We start from the raw sequence: 27,778 nt of genomic DNA, 5'->3' as shown, positions 1-27,778 counted from the left end.
CACGGGAAGGCTCGGCCGGGAGAGGTGGGCATTCAGCTCTTGACTTCGAAGGAGCCGTCATTCTCCCTAAGATGCCAGGGCAGGGTTTTTAGCACCACAGAGGGAGGCGTGGTCCGCTCTAGGAGGTGTTGGTTTGTTACTGGTGAGAGGGCCCCAAAGTCGGAAGCTTATAAACATACATTTTTAAATGTCGCATTTTCCCTGTTAACATCCAGACGTTTGCTTCTGTTCCCAGGAAGCCAGTACTGTGTCCTGCCCTCTACTGGCCGGAGGCAGACCTCTGCCCACTTTAGACATTAAGCCTCCGGAAGGGCGCTCAAGCAAAAGCAAAGACCCGCCGAGAGAAGAAGAGAGAGAGAGGAAAAAGAAAAAGCACAAAAAACGGTCTCGAACAAGATCACGCTCTCCCAAGTACCATTCGTCATCCAAGTCCAGGTCTAGATCCCACTCGAAAGCAAAGCATTGTCTTCCCAGTGCCTATCGGACAGCACGGCGCTCGAGGTGGGTGTGCAGGGCGCCCTCGCGGCCGTGCATCTGGTGTGGGTGCAGACCCCCGCACCTGCTCACCAGCAGAGCTGGGTGGGGCCTCCCTAGACCAGCTCCCCGTAAGCACAGACCCACACACCTGCGTGTGTTGATGAGAGATGCGCCCTGCCAACCCAAATAAGGTCTTTTCAAAATATTTTTTTAACCTGACTTCCTAAGGTTCATCAGCTACTGCCAGGGTTTTTAAAAAATAGAGGTATTTACGTTTTAACAGGTCTTAGAAGCAAGCCTAGCGTATCGGCTGAAATGGGTGGAAGATCCACAGGTTGGGGGTCTTTTGCTTGGTGTGAACGAGCAGGCTTTCCCAGGCTAACTCCTTGTGAATGTGCAGATGGCGAAGCAGGAGGATTTGTACTTCGGCTGTGTTCAGCTTCCCTGGCACAGCACCTACAAGTGCACATAAAGGAGGGAGCACAGTGGCACACATCTGTTTTCTCGATTAATTTGCTTCTCCAAACCTCTCACCCACAGTCACTGTTCAACCCAAAACCACCTTTACAAGGAGCCAGCTTTTGAGGAAGCAGCTTAACATTTCAGGCAACAGAAGTAATAAACATGAAAACCTGTAAGCATCACAGAATTTGCTGCTTAGTAAAGCAGGTATTTTTCTTTTTCTTAAAGCACCTGGCTTGCAGGAGGTTCAGGAAAGCAAATTTTTAATTTTAAAACTTACTTCATGCCTTGTGATTTATTACTGAACATTGATTGGACTTCTCTCAGTTTCTCTTTAGCACAGCACTTGTACTGATCTAGTTCTTCTTCTCCAGCTGCTGTTAGTTCTTTCCTTTCCGTGGGAAAAATGCAGGTGCCCTATACTTTTTATTTTTTAATGTTTAAAAAAAAAGTGTACTTGTATACACATCTGCCTGTCTTAAATATATCCTAGAACAACAATGCTTTCTCTATTTTTACCCAGACCAGACCTTAAAGGCTTGACAAGTATTTACACTTGTCTACAATGAAATTAGAATAAATTTGATCTTTGGCTCTCTGCATTTCTTTTTAATAAATTTATTTATTTATTTTTGGCTGCATTGGTCTTTGTTGCTGCACGCGGGCTTTCTCTAGTTGTGGTGAGCGGGGCCTACTCTTGGTTGAGGTGTGCGGGCTTCTCATTGCTGTGGCTTCTCTTGCTGTGGAGCACGGGCTTCAGCAGTTGTGGCATGCGGGCTTCAGTAGTTGTCGCTCGCAGGCTCTAGAGCACAGGCTCAGTAGTTGTGGCGCACGGGCTTAGTTGCTCCGCGGCATGTGGGATCTTCCCGGACCGGGTCTCAAACCCGTGTCCCCTGCGTTGGCAGGTGGATTCTTAACCACTGCACCACCAGGGAAGTCCCGCTTTCTGCGTTTTTGCTAGTTCTTTAGACGTTCCATCACTCCTCTCTCTCTCTCTCTCTCTCTCTCTCTCTCCCTCTCCCCCTCCCTCTCTCTCTCACACACACACACACACACACACACACACACACAGACACACAGACAGACACACACACACACAGAGCTTGTTGTTGTTTAACTAAATGAACAACTTTGCTGACATATTTTCAATTTTTGAAAGTCCCCAGAAACTTGTATGTATATATCAAAACTTTTTAAAGTTTCTTACTTGAAAAAATTTCTTATAACGTTATATAGTGGAAATAAATAAATAGGCCTGTACAAGCCCTCTGAGTAATAACATACCCAGTAAAATTCTTCCTAGTTAGCCTTTATTCCAGGGCTCAAAGAGAAGAGAGTAAAATGCATTCATAAACCCCCATCTAGGGGACTGGTAACTCTCAGGATTCCTTAGATTGTTTCCCAGGGTAAGAAATGAGTAGGTTTTCATGGTGAGTGCTCAGCGCATACAGTAGGTGCCGGTGTCTAGTACTGAAGTGAGCCTGTCTGGTCAGATTTGATGGCCACAGACCTTTCCCCCAGGTTGGTCTGTTCAGAACTGGAAGTGTTCGTGAAACACTTGGAATTCTAACTTTCTAGGATTTGTGTGATATTTATTGACTATCTATATATAATAGTAAGTCATTTTGTATGTTATTTTAATACATTTAAATTTTTTTTTATTTTAGAATAGATTTACAGATTTTATATTCAAGTATATTTTATATTGTTCTCATATATTCAGTGCTGACAACTGCAGGAAGCAAATTCCTAATCCTTAGTTTGTAATTTTCAGTTAAAAGAAAAAGTTAAGTTCAAAAAATTTTTAGTGTGAGTTCTGTGATGGCAAACCATCAATTTTACCTTAATTTGACCTATAGTTAAAATGTTTGTAAAAAGAGATGAGTATTTTCATAACTCCCAAACATTTTTTTTAATCTCAATAGTATCTGTGTGATACTTTTAGTTAATTTGATTTAAATCAGCTGACTTAAGTTCACTAAATAAGTCAGATGTTTGATTTTGCAGTTTAGATAAAATGTCAAGGCAGAGTGCAACTTTATTATAAAATATTTTTAAAATAATATTATAAAACCAAACCTTCAAAGTGTTTGTCCAGGAGTATTTGCCTTGACAGCTTATATGTGGCAGTGACGCTCCTTGAAATCAGACCACCTCTGAGCTCAGGGCCCAGAGGCGGGTTGCAGGTCTCTGATCGGAGGTACGGAGGAGAGACCAGCTGTCTCGTGGTGGGTCTCTGGGCCCTGGGGACATAAGTCGGATAAGTCACCTTCACCAGGTAGAATCCTGCTTCGGCTCTTATTTCTGAGAAGAGTGAGTTTTATTTGATAATACTGCCTTTTTTCTTAAGCTGGTTACAGACCTGCTTTCTTAATCCAGGCTCACACTAATAATTTCTAGGGATCCAACTGGATTTATAAAATAATCTTATAAAATGAAAGAGGTTGGTATTCTTGGTGATATGAATTGTTTGAAGTATAAAAAAAAGAAATTTAAATTTTAACCAGCTGCTAATGATACTGTCATAATTTTCTCTTTAACTATCTGTCTTTCCAGATAGACTAACCCATGACAGACATAATGTCTGCATAGGATATATAAGACTTGTTTCTTGGGCCTGACACAACTTAATCATTTGTTTTAAAAAGACTACCGCCAGCTCCAAGTAAAATGACTTTTGTTACTATTTCTTTCTACTTGTTGTAGGATATTACAGTTGAAATATATTTTCTCTTGTATATTAAATTACTGAAATCCTGTATAAAATATAGAAAGTTAAGATTAAAAAGCTTTTATGTCATAAGTAATTTTTATGTTAATATGTTAATGCTCGTATGGTTGAAGTCCCATTTATCAAATATGTCTAAATTATAGATGACTCTGGCTCTCCAAAGGTGAATTTGTCATAGGAAAATTTTTAGTTTTGGAAATCAGTCTTTTGCTTCTCAGAAAGCACAGTGATTACCGAAAGACAGTATTTGGTGTCTTTTAAATCAACACTGATTAAAGTAGAAGGCTTCTTTCTCTGTTGTCTTCTGCTTTTATATCACATTAGGTTTTATACCTTAATGGATGAAGATGTACTCGTGCAATTCACTGCCTAAAATTAAAATCCACTTGTAACAGTGTAGGTATTTTAAAACAAAGCTCGATGAGACTAAAGCTTGAAATTCAGCTTGTTTGTAAGGCTTTTGATGAGATCACCTGCAGCGTCGTATAGTTGGTTAGTTGGTGGGGGGTTGGTTTCGCTTGTTCTGAGGTTGGGGGGATTCTGGGTGGAACTCTGCAGCCCCGCGGTGTGAGGTGCTCTATGTGGAGGAGGGCCAGGGGCCCCCCGTGTGGCTTCCAGAGGTCAGGCTCCCTCAGGGCTTTCACTCGGGGAGGGGCCTGGGAGCTGGGGGGTTAATGTGACTTTTGCAAGTGCTCTATTTAATGTTCAAAAAGAACTCAGGCGGGCAAAATTGGGCTCGTATTTTAGTTTGAAATTTGTAATTCCTTACGTTTTCCCCCTGATAAAACTGCGTAGCAAACCGGTGAGGGTGGTTGGTTTAATCTCCTGATCCAGGCCCTTAAAGGAGGATGGGGTGCTTGACGTTCCCCCAGGCGCCGGTTCACGTGCTGGTGTCCAGGAAGTGAGTCGTAACCCCAGGCAGAGCCGTGGCCGCCGTGTTGGTAACAGCGCTGCGGGGAGGAGCTGTCCCCGCAGGAGGGGAGGAAGGGTTTGCGGGTGAAGTCGGGTCCACAGTTCAAGCTTGAGAAGAACTAAAACCTGGGAGCCTCTTGCTTGTTCAGCGTGGTTGGTACCAGATCCTTGCCGCCAGGTTCCCAGCCTGGTTGGTACCAGATCGTTGCTGCTTGTTCAGTTCCGTGAGGACCTGTGAGTAGTAAAGTAACAGGAATGGAGGAAGTGGGTTCCTGAAATGGTTAAACACTGGTGGAAAGAAGCTGTTTATAAATATCGCTGTCGTTCAGATGAGAAGCCTCCTTATGACTCTCTTTGAAAGCAAACCATTATGATCATTTAAGAAAAAAATCTGAGTTGCATCATGCTTGAAAATTTTTAATTCAGACTATTTCATTTTCTTTATGAGAAGGCCTCCGGTCACGTTATGCAGATGATTTACTTACAAAATGGACTTCCTGTTCCTTGCACTGTGCCATGGTAGCAATATTCAGACCCTACTTAGCAGAATAAAAGCATTGGAGCTTCTTTAATTAAAATAAAACCTAAGCGTCATCTGGTGTAGCTCATGGCCCTCCGTTCTGAGATGTGCTTTTCCCAGGTAACTTGGAATCTACTGGTCACAGGCACCTCACTTCAAAGAAAGCACCAGTGGCCACTGCAAAGTGGTATTGTATGTCAAAGTTAGGGATTTGCAGACAGTAAAAAGTGATTTATTTTCCTGATTATTGAGCTCGTCGCAGAAGCCTGTGTTTAAGCGTTCCGTAGGCGCTGTGGCTTTGAGCAGAGCTTTTCTCGGGGCTCTGGCACCGCGCAGCCCAGCACATTCTGAACGTTAAGTGTGTGCCTCCGCGCCACAGACCCACGGCCTCCCAGGGATGCTGAGCCCGGAGCCTTGTCAGGGCAGCTCGGCAGTGGCGGCAGCACAGCGAGGCAGTTATCGGGCAGCCTCCACCACGAACAGATTTGACTCCTGGAGCCCTTTTGAGGGAAAGCCTGGTAAAATGTCAAGGTGTCTGACTGACCTCAGCTTTGTAATCGTTACTTAAATCTTAGGAAAGCTCTGGAAACAAAAATCACAACCGTTGTATAAGCTGAAAAGCACTTGTGTCAGAGGAGCCCCAGGGCCGAGGCGCGTTTCTCCCGGAGCAGGTCATTCCGTGGCTGCGGTGTTTTTCAGGAGTGACTCAGCGTTCCCCCTGTGACACAGAGGGTGGAATGGGATACAAGCTGATCTTTGCAACAACGGTGTGCGTTGTTGGGGGTTTTACTGTGACTTCAAATGATTCCGTGTAGAACTTCTTTAGATGACAAAATCAAAACCTCTTCTGTATATCGTTTTTTGAGTGGGTTGTCATAGAAACAGAACGGAAAGAAATCCCCCCCCCAGATTTCTGCTTATTTCAGGTCTCCCCAAAACAGTAATTTCACTGAATGGACAAAAAACTAAAATAAGAGTCCTAAACCCATTGTTAAAGGGCCGTCCGTTAGGACCGTGACCCCGTGGGTGAGGGTCTCGAGTTGGAGTTCTGCGTGCTGCTGTCTGGGGCACGGTTGCCGTGTGTGGGTCACGGCACTGCACGAATGGAATAGTCCTCTTCCAGGCACAGGAAAGGGAAGAAAAAGTATTAGACATCTCATAAACAAATGGTTTAGCCAGAACTTTCATGGGAACGGCACGGTCTGAATCGGATTGAAGGTTCAGGCTTCCTGCCAGTGGGCCTGCAGGCTGTTCCTCATGCTGAGAGGCCATAAGATGAGTGCAAACAAGAGAGGTTTCCAGGGGGTCCTCGAACTTCATCACGTGTCAGTTTCTTCCTCTTGCCAGTGTTCAGAACAAGTGGAAACAGCTCACTTGGACCTTGTTGCCTTTGCTTACCTAATTTTGACAGCAATACCAGTGAGCTGAACGTGTTTTAGGGAGACCAGATGGGCAAAGGCAAGAGAAAGGAAGAGCAGCAGCGGGCCTGCGTCCGCCAGGAACTGCAGGGACCCAGTGGGCGGGAGCTGGCTCCTGCTGGCTGTCCGCACCAGCAGCCCACGGCTCCAGCCTCAGCATGAGTTGGGCCCCACTTAGAAGCTTAGCATTGGTGTGATGAGCGTTCTGCCTCTGAGCCTGGATCCAGTTCCGGGTCAGCAGAGTAGGGAGGCTGGGGGCGGGCCTTGAAAGGACAGGCAGGGACCCACCACGCCCAACGGGCTCAGGCCAGGGCTGGCCTCCGTCTCAGCAGTGGAGGTGCTTCCCTGCCCACCCCACACAGGACTGAAATGCCTGCTTTCCTCTGCCAGGTCCCGGTCCCGGTCCCCCCGGAGACGAGCACACTCCCCCGAGAGACGGCGGGAGGACAGGAGTGTCCCCACTGCCTACCGAATGAGTAACAGCCCTGGAGTCAGCAGGAAGCGGACCCGGTCCAGGTAGGCGGCGGAGCTTTCGCAGACACGGGACTTGCGCTGGAAGGTGGGGCTCCCACGTCTCCGGCACAGAGCTGTCCGGAGCCGGGGAACAGCTGCTTTGGCCGATCCCGAGTCATCCTGGCAGCGTTCTCACTGCTCTGGAGCTCAGAAGCAGAGGGTGCTTGCCTGTGCTGGAACACGTCTGTCTTTGCAGGTGGTTGGCCCTGCTGGGAGCTCTTGGGGTCACATTTCCCCCAAGCCTAGATGCCCCTAGACCCCCCACACGCAGCTCCTTACCCTTCACGTGTTGAGCAGGGAAAGGAGTGGAGGGGCGACCGACAAGGAGAGTCTGAAGTTCAGATTTCAGGTGGATCCCTCCTGCTGCCCAGGCGGCCACGCCTCGGCTGCAGCTCCCAGGAGAGTGCCGCAGGGTCCTCGTGGGGTCTGAGAGCAGGGAGAGGGCCCGTCCTCTGGCCCCTTGACCGCTAGGAGAGACCTGTCTAGTTGAGGAGAGTGAGGGAGGCTGGTTCCCATGTCGCCGTCACCCCCAGTCTGGGCCTTGGACCCTCGGCAAGCCAGGGCCCCTGCCCCCGCTTCCAGGAAGAGCGCTCCGGGGCTGACCTCTGCCACCAGAGGCCCTGGCACCACCGCTGCCTTGAGGAGACACAGGGCCCAAGCCAGGAGCGTGGCCGGTGGGCCAGTGGGCGTGTCCCTCTCGGCTGAGGGGCGCCACCTGGGGATCGCCCCGTCCAGCCTGGGTGATGCCACCTGAATGCTTTTTGTCACTTGGCTTCTGTATTTCCATCCTCTCTGAAAATGAGGGCTTCCCATTTTTTGTGTCCCTGCACTGGAGTTAAGGCAGGCCCCGGCTCTGGTAGGTAGACAAGGAGCATTGCTGGCCCGGTGACCAAGGCACCCAGAAAAGGGCAAGACGCCATTGTTGCCCATCGTAGTCTCAGACTTCATGATGCCATGCTGCTGAGTGTCAGGACACCCGGGGTTCCAGAACCTTCCAGGGTCTTCCAGAGGACAAATCTGCATTTCAGGTGTCCACCATTCTTGGACAAATGAACCCAGCCATCACCCAAACCTGCCTCAGAGACGCCCCTCCGTCAGCAGACATCCTCAACAGGAGCAGTTATTTTTTTTTTTTAACATCTTTATTGGAGTGTAGTTGCTTTACAATGTTGTGTTAGTCTCTGCTGTATAGCAGAGTGAATCAGCTACATGTATACATGCAGGAGCAGTTCTGAAAGGCATTTCTAACTGAAAAACGTTCCTGCAGTCTGGCTAGTTATGCAATAGTTCCATTAAATGATAAAATGTCATCTCTCTTTCTTAAAACAGAAAAATCAGGAAAGGAGCTGTAAAACTGATACATTTCAGTGAAGGCTTCACGCACAGACTCACTCCGTCTGTTTATAAGTTTCACTTTGTGCCTTGGAACTCCCACGCTAAGCATACGTGACTGTTGCAGGATAAAATGATGAAAATTGAAGTCCATTTTAAATTTTATTCCTTATGCAAGTAATTGACATTTGAAATTTATCGTCACCCTTGGTGTATGTAAAGGGCATGGTCTAAAATTAATTCCTTGGAGCCGAAGATCTCTCCTAACAGAAGAGTTCTTGCTTTGCCCTCAAATTAACCTTTGCATTAAAAGAGCTATCACTAGAGAAGACGGTGATTATATTAGGGTTCATCAGAGCTTGTGCTATCATCAGAACTTCAGTAAGTCAGATGAAAGAAGTTAAGATTCAACTTACTGCAGGGCCTAGCTACCCTGCCCTGATAGATGGGATCAAGCCTGTGACCTGACTCAGGGGTCGTGGACAGTGGTGGACTCAGGAGGAACCCAGTAGAGGTGAACATGTGCACGATTACTGGTCGATTTCCTGGGCTTGGTTATAAACCCAGAGTTTCTGTAGGCCAGGAATACGTTCTGTTAGCAGGCGCGTTTTGTTACCCAGCAGTCAGGCTGTCCCCTCATCCTTCTACTCGGAGTAGCTTCGGGGTCTCTGCTCCAGTGTGGCAGCAGGTGACTAATCCGTCCGCCAAGTCAGGGTCACTTTAATCCCGTCAGGTCACCCCAACTGAGGGGAAGTGCCTCCTGCCAGATTTGAAGGATTATTTCTACAGGCTGATCACCGAGTGCTTCTTTCACTGACTTTTTTTCTATTTTATTTTTTTTTTAACTTAACATTTTTTTTAATTAATTAATTAATTATTTTTGGCTGCGTTGGTTCTTCATTGCTGCGCACGGGCTTTCTCTAGTTGCAGCGAGTGGGGGCTGCTCTTCGTTGCGCTGTGTGGGCTTCTCACTGTGGTGGCCTCTCTTTTTGTGGACCATGGGCTCTAGAGTGCAGGCTCAGTAGCTGTGGCTCGCAGGCTCTAGAGCGCAGGCTCAGTAGTTGGGGCGCACGTGCTTAGTTGCTCCACAGCATGTGGGACCTTCCCGGACCAGGGCTCAAACCCACGTCCCCTGCATTGGCAGGCGGATTCTTAACCACTGTGCCACCAGGGAAGCCCCTGGCTTCTATTTTTGAAAAACTTTTAACTTACTAGAAAGTTTTTAACTTACTACTTAAAAACACCCATCTGCATGTAACTTGTAGCGTGATTCAGTGTTAACGTTTTGCCACATTTGCTTTCCTTTCTCTCTCCTCCTCTTCCTCCCTCCCTCATGCCCTCCTGTGAGGGCATGTCATGACTTTGACAAGCCCAGGTCACCTGTATCATTGAAGATCCCACACTCTGGATTTGTCTTACTGTGTCCTTTTGGTTGTGTTCATGTTAAGTATTTTTCGCAAGAATACTCTATAGTGATGTTGTGTAACTTCCCATTGCATCACACCAGGAGGCACACAAGTGTCCCTTTGTCCCATTGCCAGTGACACTGAGTTTGATCACTTGGTTAAGGTTGTGTCTGCTGTGTAATCATACCTCTTTGAACTAACAAGTCATCTGTGGGGTGGCACTGGAACAATGTGAGTGTCCTGTGGCCAGCAGCTTTCTCCTCATTTCTTCTCTAAACACCCCCCTTTGTTTTAGTATCACTGTGGACTTTGGGTTTGGGGATTTGTTTTTTATTTGTTGTGCAACAATCCGTTGCCATTATATTCTATTTGATGGTAACATTGTCTCACATTTGGCCCCATTGTTCTTTGAGTACTTTGTCACTTTTGGCCCAAGATATTCCAGGCTTAGCTTGTGCTTTCCCTGCCCCAGACCTGGGGTCAGCTGTTTCTCCTAGGAATCCTGGTTCCTTTTAGTGTTTGGAGATCCAGATCTGGGCAGAGTGAATATTTTTAAAAGTAAAATTCATGAAAATGTTTAGCCAAATCATATTACAGTACACTCCAACAGGAAGTCCCGGTTACTTTATGACAGTAAATAGTATGTGATTGGTTAGGACGGGGGGCAGGGTTTAGCATTGAATCCCTACAGCTCAGTGTTCACCGAGCACATCAGCAAACGCTTGTTGAGTGAGTGAATGGGAATATGCTGCTGTTCTGTGGTTCTTGTATCATACATGAAGTGTTATTAATTCAGTGTAGATTATGACAATTGAAAGATGCATATCATAATTCTCTAGAGCAACCACTAAAAATAAAAAGGTTAAAAATCCAATACTGTTAAAGAGAACCATAAAAATGCTTTATTAATGCAAAAGAAAGCAGAAAAGTGGGGAAGAGGAGGAAAAAGGACAAATGGACAGCTAGAAAACAAGAAGATTGTTAACACCATCCATACAAATAATTACATTAAATGTAAGCAGACTAAAAACTCTAGTTAAAAAGCAGAGATTTTAGACTGCATTAAAAAACAAAACTTAATACTAAGCTGCTTATAAGAGATACTTTAAATATACAAATAGGTTAAGATCTAAAAGATACACCGTACAGTGCTAATAAGAAGAAAGGTGGTGTGGCCGTATTAACAGGAGACCATGCAGACTTGAAAAAGTAGTGCTAGAGATAAAGAAGGCAGTTTCATAATGATGAAGGGGCCAGCTCTTCATGAGGACATAATGTTTTAAATGTGTGCATTGAATAAAAGAGCTTTAAAATACTTGAAACAAAACTGACAGAACTAAAGGGAAAGGCAGGCAGTAGAACACGACAGATGCAGCAAATATGAGCAGCACTGTTGACCCGCTAAACACTACCACCTGCAGTGAAGCATGCACACTCTCGTGACATGCACGTGGGTCAGTCACCAGGCTAAATCGTTCCCTGTAACACTGAATTAGTCCCAGCACATTCCAAAAGACTCAGATGATACAGAGTATGTCTTCTTACACATAAAAATCTGTAGAAAGGTATCTGGAAAGTCCCCAAATACTTGGAAGTTAACACATTTTAAATTACCCATAGATCAAAGAAGAAATCACAAGAGAGAGTAGAAAATATGTTGAAATGAATGATAATGAAAATGTAACATACTCCTTCTGCAGCTGTACTCAGAAGGAAGTTAGTAGCTTTAAGTGTTTCTATTAGAAAAAAAAAGAAAGGTCTAAAAACCAATCTTCTGTCTAAAGCTAGAAAAAGAAGAACAAATTAATCTCAAAGTAAATAGAGGCAAGGAAATAATAAAAGTAAGATCAGAAATCAACAAAATAGAAAACAGACTCACAGAGGAAAACAGTAAAAGCAAATGATGGTTCTTTGAAAATAATTTTAAAAATGATAAATCTTTTTTTAGATTGATCAAGAATGAAAGACCCTATAGACATTAAAAGGATAATAAGAAAATAAATCTCCTTCCGGTTAATTTAACAGCATAGGTGAAATGGACAAATTCCTTGAAAGAAACAAACTACCAAATGGACAGCAGAAGAAATGGAAAATCTAAGCAGCTCCACATCTGCTAAATAAACTGAATTTATAATTTAAAACCTTTCCCCAAAACTCCAGGCCCAGATGACTTTTACCAGTAGAGTCTAACAGACATTCAAGAAAAGGGGGTAACCAATTTTATAGACACTTCAAAGGAAACAGAAGAGAGAACACTTCCCAGTTCACTGCATGAGACCATCCTAAAGCAGATGGACAGTGTGTGCACATCTGTGTGGTGTGGAGTGCTTTGTTGGGGGGGGGGGTGGATGTGTGTGTACACGCATGTGTTTATTCATAAACTAATACTCTCAGGAAAATAAGTGCAAAAATCCTTAACAAAGTGTTAGCTGATTTGAGTCTAGCAATTAATTAAAAGGATAAAATACATCAGGACCAAATGGGGTTTGTCTCAGAAATGCAAGGTTCTTTAACATTCAAAAACCAGTCATTGTAATTCACAGTATTGACAGAATAAGTGAAGAAAATCATATGACATCTCAATAGATGCAGAAAAAATATTTGACACAATTCATCACCTGTTCATTAAAAAGAGAAAAGGGGGGGGGAAAAAAACTTGGCAAAGCAGGAATAGAAGGAAATTTTCTCCATCTGGTAAAGGGCATCTATTTTTTTTTCTGGCCACACCCTGTGGCTTGTGGGATCTTAGTTCCCCAACCAGGGATTGAACCCGGGCCCTCAGCAGTGGAAGTGTGGAGTCCTAATCACTGGACCACCAGAGAATTCCCAAAGGACATCTTTGCAAAGCCTACAGCTAGCATCACACCTGCTGGTGCCTTCCCCCTGAGATCAGAGACAAGGCCAAGGTGTCTGCTCTGTAATAGAATTCACAGCCTCGACAGTAAGGCAAGAAAAAAGAAATAGAAGGCCTAAAGATTGCAAAGGAGAGCGCAAAACTGTGTCTTCTTATTAAGGAACCTCTAAGTTTACTTCTGTATACTAGCCTAGAACAACCGAAAAATGAAGTTAAAAACAATACTAATTGGAACAGTATCAAAAAAACAAACTACTTACGGATAAATGTAAGGAAATGTGTATAAGATCTCTCTACACTGAAAATCACAAAACATTTCAGAGAAAATGTTTAGGAGAAACCTAAATAAATGGAGAGAAAGTCCATATTCGTGGACTGGAAGGCTCGGTGTCGTTCAGATGGCTCTTCTCCACAAAAGGATCTGTAGGCCCAATACGGTCCCAATCAGAACCGCCCTCGGCTTCTTGTGCCCTCGGCACGCTGACTGGCAGTCAGAACAACCTTGAAAGCTAAGTTGGAGACTCTCATACCAATTCAGGACTTTACTAAGAGCCACAGGAGTCAGACGGCGTGCGCTGCACACCTTAAAAGGGTGAAGAGCCGAAACAGTGCAGGGAGGAAAAGTCGTCTTTCAGCAAAACTTGATTGAACAACTGGACATCAGAATGGAAGAAAAGTGACCTGTACCCCGAATACCAAGCTTAACTCAAGATGGATCACAGACCTAAACATGAAAACTAGAACCATTCTGTTTTTGTAGAAAACAAGGAGAATACATTTATGAGGTGGCAGAGATTCCTGAGGATGTAGAAAACGCCACCATAAGAGAAAAAAATTATAAATTTGACTTCATTGAAATTAAAAACTTCATTCAAAAGGGACAGTTAAGAAAGTGCATCGGCAGGCCCCAGACGGGGAGAGAGATTTGCAGTGTGCATCTTTGACAGAGGCCTATGTCAGTTCCAAAAAGGCAACCCGATTAGAAGAGGGGCAGAGGGCTTGAAAGACATTTCATAACAATGTATTTCAGGTCCATTTCTCCATCGGCCTGGAAGGCTGTTGTCACTGAGCTGTGGAAGAGAGGAGCTTCGCGTCCCGTAAGGAGGCCTCAGCGGGGCAGCCTCCTGGCCAAGCGCCTGCACTTTCCTACTGCTGGAGCGTTCGTTGTGTCCCCGGGTGTCGCAGCTGTCTGTAAGCTTGCTGTGGTTGAACCAAGAAAGAAGGCACATGCAGATGTCTACAGAAGTTACGGTTCCATAAGAGATTTTGAGGAGATGCGGAAGGCCGGTATCTCTTAGAGTGCAAAGTTATTTTGGAATGGAAAGGATTTCTTTGGGTTGAGTTCCACAGGAGTTTGTCACATGCTTGTGTTTCGAAACTATGAACTATGCATATCTGGGCTAAGGAATAGTTTTCTCTTGATAAATAAACCACAAATACCTTGGTGGAAAAACAGAATATATTTAAATAGCCAGTGAAGGTAGCATATGAAAATGTGCTCAGCTTCCTTAGTCACCTGTCAGGGAAAATGCAGGTTAAAACCACAGTGAGGCGCTCTTTACACTGACAAGAATGGCTGGAAACAAGCAGACGGACATTACTAAGTGTTGAAACGCTTGGGAAACAGTTTGGCGGGTTCCTACAGTGTGAAACATACACTGCTCCATGGCCTGACCGTGCCAGTCCCAGGTGTTTACTCGCCATAAACATCTGACCACAGACGCAACTTGACTTGTAATTGCTAGAAACCGGAAACAGCCCAAATGTCTGTTAACAGAGGAGAGCCTCAACCAGTGATGGCAGATTCATACAGTGTAACGCTACCCGGCCGCGAAAAGACCAGTGATGGCAGATTCATACGGTGTAACACTACCCGGCCGCGAAAAGAACCCCCTCGTGAGGAATCTCAGAGTCAGACTGCTTGAGCGGAAGAAGCCAGTCACAGAGGACTAGCACTGTGTGATCCGGTTTATCTGAGTTTCCATTTATGTGGTAGAAATCAGAGCAGTGGGTATCTGGGATGGTGGGGCAGGGGATGCAGATGCCTGAGAGCATCAGTGGAAGAAGCTTCTGGATGGTAGAGTGTTCCTAGTCGTGACGGGTCTGGGTTTCACCATGTCTGCCAAAACTCAGCAAATAGCACTTCAGACCTTTGCATTTCTCTGGATATAAAGCACACCTCAATTTAAAAAGCAAAAAGATGAGTTAATTCCTTAAGCGAACGCTTAGAAAGTTTTGTCATGAGATCAAGCTGTAGTGAAATTGAACGTGATCTACAGTTCAGGATTGCTCACCTACCTTTAATTAGTTCACGTAGGCAGCCGTAGGAACTTAGCCGGATTTGGGGCTGAAATCATTCGGGACGTATGCCACGTGCTCCTAAATATTTATTGTTTTATTTGCTGCTGCTTTTGAAATCCTAGCCATGTGACAAAAAGTCACAAAACGTCTGCAATGTAGGAAGTAGGCCTGTGGTGTGCACTTCCCGCTTCTGTGTACCCTGCACCGGGAACAGCCTCTTCTTTGTGGACCACTTCTCTTGCTCCTGTCCTGCACGTAGGCCAGCGCACTAGGGACACTTCCCACAGCTGAACTGAAGTTGCCCAGCTGCCACCACCCAGGGCCAGGTCCTTGTTGTTGAGACAGAGCCAGAAAGCCACGCCCTGCCCGGCGGGACGGTCAGCTTGCTTCGCTGGCCAGCAGCCTCCTGCACCAGGGGTCCGCGGGAGCCGCCCCAGGGAGGTGCCCCGACGAGTGGGGTGGGTGGGCGTGTAGACAGGCCCCGGGGTGTCTCCAGGTTGGGAAGGGCCTGTGAGCCACCTGAGTCCCGAGGAACCAGGAGGAGTGTGAGCTGTGCAGGCGGTGACCCAGGACGTCCGTGTTTAGAGCAGTGACGGCACGCAGGGAAGTGACAGCACCAGAAGCCCGTCGCCCACCCTCCGGCCGCGCTCTGAGGACGAGAGCGTGGGCATCGGGCAATGTCTCCCGAGGTCCAGTTCCCGTCCTGTCGCCCAGCTGCCCACGGCCAGGGATCCACCCTCTAGTGCTTTGCAGCAAGTCGCAGCCCGGGAGGAAGCGGGGAGCGACAAACTGAGACGGGGGCTGATGAAACCAGCGGTGACCTGTGCCTGCAGAGACTTTCCAGGAGATGGTCCCAGCAGGAGGGCGGCCTGCAGCCCAGGCGCCAGCGGGTTCTGAAGGGTGGGCAACCGTGGTCTCAGGAGAAGCGGACAGGGGCCTGCACCGCAGCGCTTCCACCACCTACACATACCCTCTTTCTTGCTGTGTTTCAGGGCCGTGGGGAGGGGGGGTCACAGGGCAGGGCGTGGAGTGAGAGCTGCCTCTGGGCGGGAGGCGCTGGGCCCAGGCAGAGTGCGGGCTGCGGGGCTGGAGTGGGGAGGGGCTGGGGGTCGTTTCTGACGTGGAGTCACGGGCCTTGGCGACTCGGAGGATGCGAGGACGCGGAGAGCGAGGCGCGGCCACGAGGGTGGTGGGAGAGCGGGTGGCCCCGGGGGCCGTCAGCCTCAGGCCACAAGGACACGCCTAGCGTCTGTGCTCGCAGTGCTGGGTTTTGATGATTTTCCACTTCTGGTTGGAAATTCCCATGAAGTCAGCATAAATGAACAAGCAGTACAAACAGCGCTTGGTTACTTATCTTGGGTTATTTTAAATGCAGATAAAGTGCTGATGGTGTTTTAAACCCACAGGCATCTGACTGCAGGACTTCTGGCGAGAAGGTGGTCCACGTTTTACTTCTGCACGACTTTTATTTTGTTATATCCATCCGTTTCAAGTTAATTAAATGTGTTTGGTTTTGAAAAGGAGTCAACGTGTATAGAAGGGTGGGTGAAATTGCTGAATTGTCCCGTGGAGAGCACCCAGAGCTCCTTCAGAGCCCGCGCTGTGCCTTTGTCTAAAACCGCTTTCCTTCCAGAAGCCCCCACGAGAAGAAGAAGAAGCGGCGCTCGCGGTCACGGACCAAGTCCAAGGCCGGCTCGCAGCCAACCTCCCCGAGCAAGCAGGCCGCGCGCCGGCACTCGGCCAGCATCTCTCCTGTGGAGAGTCGGGGCTCCAGCCAGGAGCGCTCCAGGTAACCCCGCCCTGACCTCTGGGCCACGGGGGCCGGTGGGGGTGGTACCGAGAAGGGGCGGGCTGGCAGACCCCCGGCCCCAGGCCCTGCGCCCCACCCCCTCCGGGTGTCACTCGGGCTCCAGATGAGTAGAGGGCGCACACGGAGGGGTGGGTCCAGAGGCCGCCCCGGGCCACCCGCCCCGCGCTTGGGCAGGGGAACCCTACGAGTGGGTGTGGGGCGGCCGCGTAGTGTGCCAGCGGCCGGTTCCCAAACCAGTGTCTCTCCAGGCTCCCTGCCGGTAGTGCCTTGTGCTCACGTGGGCCGTATGGCGTGGGAGCTGGGGAGCCCGGTGTGACCAAAGGAGGGGGTCGGGCACTGGACTCCGCGGTGACAGGGGCCCAGGACCCCCACCCACCCATCGCTCCCTCTCAGCCCAAGCGGGCAGGGGTGAACCCATCACTTCCTGACCACGCAGGCTGTGGGGATGTCGGCGTCCACGCTGATCGTCCCGCGGTCTCCCCGTGCCAGCGCAGGTGACCCCCGTTGCCTGGCTGCCCGTGGTTGTCGGGGGATATTTGCCAGACCTAGTCCTGTTTTGAAAAGCCGCCCGCCCACACCCACCCACCCAGAGCCTGGGCGGGGGTCGGGGGCAGGGGATCAGGTCCTCCATCGCGCCTGTAAACCCCCTGCTTCCGCAAGTGTGCGTTACGGTGCTCCGATGCTGGTGGGTGAGTAGCAGAGGCCACAGCTCACTTGAGGTGGGTCAGAATCTAAGGTGCAGCTTCTTCAAAGGTAAAACGTGACTCAGTACAGGCCCCGACCACCACTTGTGTGTCGTGTCCACGGCCCCGAAAGTCCTCACGATGCACCAGAGGCGCCCACTCGGGTTGTGGTCAGGCTCTGGGAGTGTGGCGCCCGCTTTCTGTGCTTTTGTCCTTTTCTTCATCTTTTTTTTTTTTTTTTATTTGCGGTACGCGGGCCTCTCACTGCTGTGGCCTCTCCCGTTGCGGAGCACAGGCTCCGGACGTGCAGGCTCAGCGGCCATGGCTCACGGGCCCAGCCGCTCCGCGGCACGTGGGATCTTCCCGGACCGGGGCACGAACCCGTGTCCCCTGCATCGGCAGGCGGACTCTCAACCACTGCGCCACCGGGGAAGCCCTATATCTTTGAGTAATGTTGCATTTTATGAAATATTTCAAACGTGTTACATAAAACATAAAAGTGAAATATATTTATAATGTTGATTTCTTTTTTAAGGATACTGGAAACAAGTAAAACAAAATGCCTTCTTAAAGTATTTTTTAAGCCTCTGACCTCTCTGTTTACTTGCGTTAGGGGAGTTTCTCAGGAAAAAGACGGTCAGATCTCCTCAGCAATTGTTTCTTCCGTGCAGAGCAAAATCACTCAGGTAAGGCGGGAGGGTCTCTTTCTTCCCATCTTCTTCTAAGGGGGCTGGTTTCCACTCCCTGTCCCCTTATCTTGTGGGTCCTGACGGGGGTCCCAGCTGGTCCTCTGGAGGCGGTGGTGTCAGCGTTGCCCAGGGCAGCTGGTCCCTGGGCCCCCCTTTCCGGTCAGCCCCGTCTCCTCCTTCCCGGCCAGGCCTGAGCATCTCCTCCTGGGCCCTGAGCCTGCCTGGGTGTGTCCCCAGCCACCCAGCACGTTGCCCCCAGTTTCCTCGGTCTTCACCCGTTAACACATTCACGAGCTACTTCCCTGTGTGGAGCGTCCCCTTCCTGAGACTTAGCGGGAGCCCTCAGGGATGCCCTCTTCTCCTCGCACAGGACCTCATGGCCAAAGTAAGAGCGATGCTCGCAGCTTCCAAAAACATGCAGACCAGTGCCTCCTGAGATTCGGCCATGGGCGACTGGGCCTGGGGCCCCAGGAGCTGGCAGAGCAGAGAGCCCCGTCCTGCACAGACATCCCGCTGGGGCTCCTGGACGGTTGGCGGGTTTTGTAAATTAATTTTTGATGACATTTTAGGTTTAAGATTTTTGACCAGCAGTCTCTTACCTGTATATTTGTAAATAATATCCTGTTTCTGTGAAAATGTATTATCAAATAAAATGGGAAGAAAACACCTTTTCTAGCTAGTCACCGTGGGCAGTTTCTTCCTTGTTTGGCTTGTGAGTTCATTACTGTTTGTCGTCTGTCACTGGCCTCTAACACTTGCTGCGTGGGTGTCGCGCGGCATGGGGACGGCTGTAGGGGTCGCCTGTCCCGCTCCCCCAGCCCTGCACCGGGGCGCGAGGCCACAGCCATTTCAGCCCCCGCAAAGCAGGAGAGGCAGGTGGCAGGTTAAGAATCTGCCTTCCAAGGCAGGGGACGAGGGTTCGATCCCTGGTTGGGGAACTAAGATCCCACGTGCCGCGGGGCAGCTAAACCCGTGCGGGACAACTGAGCCCATGCGCCGCAATGAAGACAGGACGCAGCCAAAAATAAAATATTTTTTTAAAAACCACATTCCCACCAGCTTTCAGTGAGGTTTTGCCTGGATGTCCCCACTCGCCCGGGTGAGACCTGCGTCCAGATCAGCTTGCTGTCCGTGACCCAGATTCCCAGAGAGATGAGAAGACGGGCAGCGGGAGCGAGCCACCCAGAGCGCGCAGGGGGCCGGGCTGCTGCCAGGAGGGGCTGGAAGCTCAATCCGACGGCCGCACCGACAGGCGGCTTTCAGCAGTTTGGGGTTCCATTTGTGTTGAATAAGTGATTCCTCCACCTGGTTAAATATGACTTCCTCGTGTGTCCTTTCAAGTTGCTTTTTACAACTACAAGGAAGTGGGAAATTACGGTCTCCTCCGCCCGGCCCACATGTGCATCCGCGTCTCCTACACGCAGAAAAGCAAACCGCGTGTCTGCTTCCCCTGCGCCTGCAGTTACTCTGCGTCTTGGAGCTGCTTCTGCACCTGTACAGAAAGCTCCTTTATCTTCTCTGTAAGAAGCTTTAGAACACGTTTAGATTTATTGAAAAAGTATGAAGAGAAAGTTCTCACAGGCCGGCCAGCAGCCCTCACCCTGCACTGTCCGCTGCACCGTCAGGAGGGACATCTGTCGCTCTCCGGGGCCAATGTTGATATATTTCCGTCACCTGCTGCCCACACGCTTCAGATCGTCCTGCCTTTGACCGGTGCCCCTCCCTCAGCCGCCTTCAGCTCCTCGGGGGACCCTCACAGCCCGTCCCTGACGACGGTCGGGGGTCGGGGGGGCAGCGGCAGAGAGCGTCTCCACTGACCTGGCCGAGGGTGGAGTCGGGCAGGGCAGTAGGAGCGGCCCTTCCACCTCCCAGCAAGGGAGCAGGCGAGCGGCTGCCCTGCTCCGTCTTCCTCCAGCTCTGTCCGGGCTCAGCGCCGGCAGGGGCTTCGGCGGGCACGGCGTGGCCATAGGTCCCCGGGCGAGGGAGGGACGCAGGCCAAGCCCCAGGGAAATCGGGCTCCGCTGCCCACAGAAGGTGCGAAGGACGCCGGGCCCTCCGAGAGCCAGCCGTCCACCCCGCTCCGTGCCCGCGGGTCGGGGGCTGCCCACCTGGCGTCTGGGGCCGGTGCCGAGTCCCCCTGACAGGCCAGGCCACAGCCGTCCACGCAGCCAGCGCACGGGGCCTCCCATCTCTCAACTCGGCACGCAAAACCCACTCCAGGGGCCAGCGCCCTCCAGCCCGGCGTGGGCCCGGGCTCAGCACGCGAGCCAGGCGATGACAAAGCCCTGGAGGCGGGAGGCCCGACAACACGGTCTGGTCCACGGCAGCGGTCGGTGGGCCTGGGGGAGAGGGGACGCCGAGCAGAGGGCGCGAATGGGGGCAGGGCCAGGCGTTCCGGGCTCAGGGGCCGATGAGGGAGACAGACAGAGACACAGAGAAAGAGAAAGAGGAGCCCCAAGTGACTCCCAGGGTCCCAGGTCGGCAAGGGGAGGGGCCGGGTGATCCCTGTGGTGACGGACTAGACGCGGGGACCGCAGCGGGAGCGCACGTTTAGCTGAACGTGGCTCCGGAAGGTGGCATGTAGACGCAACCTGCATATGCGCGCGCACACGGGTTACTACACGCACGTGCTTCTTTCAGCACCGGCGCTGGGGACACACGGGTTTGCCTGGCGTGGCTCATCCACGGGACTGTCCAGGGAGGAGGCTGTTGGCCAAAGGCTCCAACAGGCCGGAGCTCGGGTGGCAGGGGCCTCGTGCCCGCAGCACGTGGCTGGTAACCGGAGCCTCCAGAGTCAGCAGCACGGGCATCAGAGCAGGGAGAGAGCAGCGCGGGACCAGCCCCTGGGGAGCCTGCACCGAAGGGCTGGGCGGGGGAGCTGAGGGCCCAGGAGACCCGGGGACACCAGGCCTCTGGAGCCCTGGCAGAGGCCGGTCCCCTCAGTCCCTCGCCGCCTTGGCAGTGGGCTGGGGCAGCCTCCCCTCAAAGGTGGAGGATCCCTCCTGAGGCCCTCGTGCTGCTGCTGAGAGCCACTGAGGGCAGGACAGCAAAGCCCCCCGGCCTTGAGGGGGGCCCGGAATGAACAGACAAGAAGGTACCAGACGGCGGGTGGTGGAGACTGCACAGCGGGGAGTGGGGCGAGGGCAGAGGCTGCTTTGCAGAGGCTTCAGTAAGGAGGCATCTCTCAGGAAGAGGCACGGGCGAGACCTGCAGGAAGTAGAGGGTTGGGGGAGCTCTGGGGCTGGGGGGCCACGAAGAGCGTGAGCAAAGGCCCTGAGGCAGGAGCAGGCCTGGGGTGAGGGGGGGCGGGGCGGGCTGGGCCCACAGGCTGGGATACGAGCTGGGACTTGCCCCCCGAGCACAGCAGAAGCCCCTGACGCTGAGGCAGGTGGCACCATCCCTCCACATGTGGGGAAGGTCGCCCTGGGCCTAGTTTAGGGAACAGCAGGAAGGCAGGGTGGGCACAGAGGACAGCTGGGAGGTGTGTCAGGGTCCTGGGCAGCCGCCCAAACCACCACTAAGCAGGGTTTGAAAACTCGGGAGTTTGTCCGCTCAGTTCTGGGGGCCAGAAGCCCGAGGCCCGGCTGCCACAGGGCTGGGGCTCTGAGGGCAGATGTGCTGCTGCCCGTCCGCTCCTGGCGCTGCCGGCGTCCTGGGCGCTGCTGTGTCCTCGGCTCGTGGCCGCACGGCTTCCGGCTCTGCCACCACCTGCCCGTGTGTTTCCCCGCTTCTCACCTCCTCTCCAAGGACCCTGTCACTGGGTTCGGGCCCCACCCGGACAATCCAGGATGGGCTCATCTCCGGCCTCAGCTTTGATTCCATCTGCAGCAACCTCTTTCCAAATAAGCTCATGTTCTCAGGTTCGGGGTGGACGTGAATTTGCGGGGACACCACTTGCCCTGATACAGGGCCTTGGAAGGAAACCCCAGCTGCTGTGCAGGAGCAGGCCTGAGCTCTGAGGAGCACATGGCTATAGGCTGAGGGCAGTGGGAGCGTCAGACCCTCTTCGTGTGTTCCCAGCCGGCTAGGCTCCTCCCCGCACTATTTAAGAAGCAGCATCCCTCCCCCTCCCTCCCTCTCCCCCTCCCTCCCCCTCCCTCCCCCTCCCTCCCTCTCCCCCTCCCTCCCCCTCCCTCCCTCTCCCCCTCCCTCCCCCTCCCTCCCTCTCCCCCTCCCTCCCCCTCCCTCCCTCTCCCCCTCCCTCCCCCTCCCTCCCTCTCCCCCCGCCCCCGCCCCCTCCCTCCCCGCCCCCTCCCTCTGCCTACCCCTCCCCCACACAGGGACAGAGCACAGACCTGACAGCGCCTCCAACACCTCACCAGCCTGCTTAACTTTCCTCGCTCTTTAATGTGTGTTTAATAGGGATGCACGGTGAAGGGCTGTGTCTTGCTGAGTCTAGAAACCTCTTCCTATAAGTCGGGAACCAACTGCACGTGACAAAGCAGCCCGTCACCGTGTGCGTGGCGGCCCTTCCCCTTCTTCGCGCTCTCTGAGATCGTGGTACCGCTGATTCAGTGATGCACAGTAACTTGGCTTCTTCTCAGTTTCACAACCTGCTGACCCCTGCGAGCAGCTGTCCCCTGTGCAGCCGGGGCCGGAAGAGCAGCGGCCACACAGCACAGACGGGGCAGGCGGGTCCGACCTGCCGACCCTTCACCAGCGCGCCTGGAGCAGAGCCCCCAACCCGTCATCCCCGCGTTTCCTTCTCTCCTTTTAAGCAGAGACTCACACACGTGCCATTCACCCCTTTAAAGTGGCTTTTGGTACACTCATAGCACCGTACAAACATCAACCACTATGCAATTCCAGAACATTCCCACCTCCTCAAAATAAACCAACCACCTACTCACTACCAGTCGCCCCCTTCCCCTCCCCCAGCCCCTGGCAGCCACCGCGTTGCTTCCCGCCTCTCTGGATTTGCTGGTTCTGGACATTTCCTATAAATGGAATCGTACAGCTCGTGGCCTCATCTTCCTGTTTCTTTCCACTTACAGTGTGTTTTCCAGGCTCTTCCACGCTGCAACATGCCTCACAACTGCATAGCTTTTCAGGGCCGAATAATACTCCATTGTGTGGGTACACCACATCTGTGTGTCCCTTCTTCACGGGTCAGTGGCTCTTTGGGCAGCTTCCATTTGGGGCCATTATGAGTAATGCTGCAACGGACACTCATGCACAAGTTTGTCTGTGGACATAGGTTTTCAGCTTTGGTTCTTTTTAAATTGGGAATAGCTACATCGCCTCCAAGTAGGGCACCCAGAATTCACTGAGTTGGGTCTGTACATCCTTAGATCAGCTCCCAGAGCACAGCGACGGGACGACAAGCCTGGAAAGGGTGCGGGAACATGCACTGCCGGCCTCTTTCCTGCCAACACCCCTTTCTGGCACCTGCACCCCAATTTTCCTCCGGAAAGCCGCCCCTCCCCGACTTGGCCCACGTGGTAAGGGTGGGGCTGACAGGCCCTCAGCCCAAGACCCAGGCCAGCCAATCAGAACTCACGTCTGCTTGGCCCAGTGATGGGCTCAGAGAAGAGCACAAGACCCAGGTGAGACAATCCAGGACCTTCCCTGAAACGTTAGGAAGGGCCTCCTCGGGACTTCCCTGGCAGTCCAGTGGTCAAGGCTCCAAGCTGCCAGCACAGGGTGTACAGGTTTGAGCCCTGTTTGGGGAGCTAAGATCCTGCGTGCCGCATGGCATGGCCCAGAAAAAGGGAGGCCTCCTCTTCTGGGCAGGGTGGGGGAGCACGCGAGGTCAGCCAAAGGGAGGAAGCAGAGTCTGGGCTCAGAGACCCTGGAACCAGCCATGCCTGAAACTAACCTCTAATTTTCCCTCTTAAGCTGGGTTTCTTGAAGGCGCCTGAAATTGTTCCTCCTGCACAGAGACCAATGGGGCCAAGGGGGCCAGAGGCTCGTCCTGGATGGAAGACAACAGGGTACGAGACAGCCTGAGCGCCGGAAAGCATGTCCCACAGACAATCCCAGCAGTTAGAGCATCTTCTCTTCAAATACCAAGAGGTGAATACAAGTATTCTGAACCAGAACTGATTTCTCTTGTAACGCCCTCTCCGGAGGCCGTGGCATGGGGACCCGCCTCCCTTTCAGGCAGGTGCCCCAGAGAGGGAGGGGTGGGGTGCTCCCCGGGGGCACGGGCTGGGCAGAGGGTCCGGCTCCAGGACCAAGAGTTGCACCTGGCAGCTGAGTGGGGCGGGGCCCAGGGGGGCCAGCGACACCCCACCCCGGCCCCCATGGCCACTCGGCCCGCACAACCCCCAGCGCACGTGGTCCCCGCCCTGACGACCTCTCACCTCTGGCTACGACCCCCTCTCCCTCCATCTGGGCGTCTGCTCTGGGCTGAACTGTGTTCCTCCAAAATCTGGGTGTTGCGGTCCTCAAGATGTGACTGTACCTGGAGATGGGGTCTTAAAGGTGATTAAGGTGAAATGAGTCCATAGGGTGAGCCCCGATCCAGCGTGACTGGTGTCCTTATAGGAGGAGGAGATCAGGGCACAGACACGCACAGGGACGGCCACGTGAGGACATGGGAGGACACGGCCATCTACACGCCCAGGAGAGAGGCCTCGGGGGGACCAGCCCTGCGACACCTCCATCTCGGACTTCCCGCCTCCAGGACACAGGACCATAAGTGTCCGGGTGCTTGTTACGGCGGCCCTAGCAGACTCACACGGCATCTAGATACCAGCAAAAACATCCCAAATGTGGCAGGACTAAGCACCTCTCAGCCATCCTGACTACCTCCCACGGCTGCGGCTGTCCGGGCTCGGCCGGGCAGCGCTCCTCAAGGCCTCCCTGCAGCCGCCCCCAGACCATCCGAAGCTTCTTCACCCACAAGCTGGCCCCTGAGCTGGGAAGACGCAAACCGCCGGCTAGAGCCCTGGGGCTTCTGTGCATCCTCTCTCTCTCCCCCTCTCTCCGCCCCCACTGAGATGGCAAGTGTCTTGCACTGAGTGCCGGGGGGTCCAGGGGAGCCCGTGGCCTTTGCTAAGGCAGGCTCAGAAGTGAGCCTGCAGGCCCATCTGTCGATGGAGGTGGACACAAAGGCCAGGGGTGTAGCCCCTGCTGGGGAGCGTAGCCAAGAGTTCAAGGACAAGCTTTTTGTTGTTGTTGTTTTTGGCCACGTTGGGTCTTTGTTGCTGCGCACAGGCTTTCTCTAGTTGTGGCAAGCAGGGGCTTCTCCTGTTGCGGAGCACAGGCTCTAGGCACGCAGGCTTCAGTAGTTGCAGCATGCGGGCTCAGTAGTTGCAGCAGGCAGGCGCTAGAGCACACGGGCTTCAGTAATTGCGGCACATAGGCTCAGTAGTTGCGGCGCACATGCTTAGTTGCTCCGCGGCATGTGGGATCTTCCCAGACCAGGGCTGGAACCCATGTCCCCTGCATTGGCAGGCGGATTCTCAACCACTGTGACACCAGGGAAGTCCCAAGGACAAGTTTTAAAACCACCTCCCCCTGTTGGCACTCCAGCCCCATGGCTGAATCTCCAACACACAGAGACTGCCCCGGGGCCTTTGCACGGGCTGGCCCCCTGGCTGACTGCTCTTCCCTCAGGCCTTTGCGAAGCTGACATCTCATCCTCCTGACCCCGCCCGTAAGATGCACAGGAGTTTCCCGTGGCTGCCCTTAACTGTGACCACAAACCCAGTGGTGCGAAGTGAGGCACCTTTGTTCTCCCCCAGTTCTGGAGTCCGGAGGTCTAGAGACAGTTTTGCTGGGCTGAAAGCAAGGTGTGAGCAGGGCTGGCTCCTTCTGGGGCTCCCGGGGAGGCTCTGCTCCTTGGCTCGTCCAGCTGCTAGAAGCACCTGCATCCCTCGGTGCCTGGCTGCATCGCTCCGACCTCTGCTTTCATCACCACGTGGCCTCCTCCCCTGACTCTGAGCCTCCCCCTCCTCCCTCTTTCAAGGGCCCTTGTGAGGACACTGCGACCACCCCCATCTCAACATCTCTAACTTAATCACATCTGCAAGGCTCCCCTTACCACATAAGGGGACACATCGTGGATTCCAGGGATGGGGCCTGGAACCTCTGGGAGCCACTGTTCCACTTTGCACCCGATTCATCTATGCCCACCATGCCAGGTGTCAGCCCCACAAGGGCAGGGATTCAGGCATGTGGCCAGTGCCCCATCGCTCTGCTGGACTGAAGGCCTGGGGCCTGGTCTAAGGGCACCACATCCCCTTGGGGCCCCATCTTGGAGCAGGGACCTCCTTGAGCAAGCTGACCTTTCCCATCCAACACACACATGCACCCTGCTCTTCTCACCGACCTTGAGTTACACAAGTAAACCAGGAATAGCTGCTCCTGGTAAGAATGTAAAACTGTGCTGAGACCCTGAAGGCCTTGGTCCCTTCACATCCTGGTATCTACCTGTTGGTCCTCATCTGGTCCCCTGAGCAGACCAAGCTCAGAAGAGATGACACGTGTGTTTGTACACGGTACACATGGTAAATGTAACTATGTAGTTGTTTTGTGGGGTTTTTCTGCTCTCTGCTTTTTTTCTTGTAATTTTTTTTTCACTCAACAATAGGTCTGAGTAGCGTCATTGGCACACCTGGATCTAGTTCACCCTTTCTCACTCAATGCAGTGTTCCATCTTTGGGGTACGTCCCAGCGTGGTCATCCCAGGGCAGCCACCAGCTTACACAGCAGCTGCGGGTCTTAGAAAAGTGCCCATTCCTGCAGTGGGACATGACCCCACTGCAGCAAACACAGGCCGGCAAACGGGCGCCGCGGGACTCTGCCCGTCACCCTCGTCCTTGAACACAGCCAGCACCAGAGCACACAGTTAGGCAGTTTCTGGGTTTTTTTTTTTTTTTGGTTAACTATTACATCTCGCATCAGCCGTCTTGTACAAAGATGGGCGTGTTTTTCCAGGGCAGACACCAAGAATGCTGGGCCGTAGAAAGTGTACATTTCAAATTTTAATAGCTGCTCCCTGATGGCCTCCCAGCGAGGCTGCACCAGTGGCACCCCCTCCAGCAGCACCAAAGTCCCCACTTCCCTCCGCGGTGAGTGATGACAGATGACTTTCTCAACATCGCCCATCTGATGGGTGAAAAGTGGCCTCTCGTCAGCGCTTGTATTTGGGCCACATTCAAATGCCAGCATTCAGGGGCAGGCTCGAGGAGAAAACAGCAGCCGTGGTGCCACACGGCCCCCGCCACGAAGTGACACGTCCCCCGACACCAAGCATCCTTGGTTCCCGCACCGTCCACCAGGCACCGTCTGGACCTCCCTAGCGAGAACCAGGTCTGTCTGTCCGCAGCTTCTGATGCTTGTGGCCCTGCCGCTGCCACTGCCATGGCTCTTCACCGCCTTCAGGGCCTCCTACAGCTCCTCAGCAGCGCCCCCTCTCAGGTGCAGGAAGAACTGTGACACCATGGGGTCGACTGCTCCGGTATCTCTTCCGAGCCCCTTGCGCCAGCCCTGGCTGCCACCCACCCTCCTTCACTCTGACGTCAGCATCTCAAAGTTCCTTTAGAAAACGCCTCCCTTCCCCTCGTCAGCGCAGCTGGTCCCGCTCGTCCCCCAGCCACATGCTTGGTTAGGGATGGGTACACGGCCCACAGCGGCCAATGAGAGATGGCCGTGGGACTGCGGCCTGAGAGTCGGTCGGCCGGGTTTGCTAATCTGGAAGAATGTCGGGGGCGGCTGCCCA

At 52.2% G+C, this 27,778-nt stretch overlaps 1 protein-coding gene across 3 annotated transcripts in view; it reads left to right on the top strand.

Moving 5' to 3' along the window:
• SFSWAP (splicing factor SWAP) overlaps window positions 1-18,787 on the top strand; it is an 82,213-nt gene extending 63,426 nt beyond the window's left edge. For 2 of the 3 annotated variants that reach the window (XM_019942356.3, XM_019942375.3), the window contains 5 exons: window positions 236-501; window positions 6,911-7,036; window positions 16,560-16,715; window positions 18,033-18,105; window positions 18,479-18,787. In XM_019942356.3, coding sequence (XP_019797915.1) covers window positions 236-501; window positions 6,911-7,036; window positions 16,560-16,715; window positions 18,033-18,105; window positions 18,479-18,544 — 687 coding nt within the window. In that variant the 3' untranslated portion in view covers window positions 18,545-18,787. Of the gene's footprint in view, window positions 1-235; window positions 506-5,481; window positions 5,634-6,910; window positions 7,037-16,559; window positions 16,716-18,032; window positions 18,106-18,478 lie in introns of all 3 variants that reach the window. The other variant, XM_019942391.3, reaches the window with a different exon arrangement.
• Window positions 18,788-27,778: the final 8,991 nt, after the last annotated feature.

The sequence above is a fragment of the Tursiops truncatus genome, chromosome 13 (genome assembly GCF_011762595.2).
Source record: "Tursiops truncatus isolate mTurTru1 chromosome 13, mTurTru1.mat.Y, whole genome shotgun sequence".
In the NCBI taxonomy this organism is placed as follows: domain Eukaryota; kingdom Metazoa; phylum Chordata; class Mammalia; order Artiodactyla; family Delphinidae; genus Tursiops; species Tursiops truncatus.
This window is presented reverse-complemented; position numbering and strand designations above follow the sequence as displayed.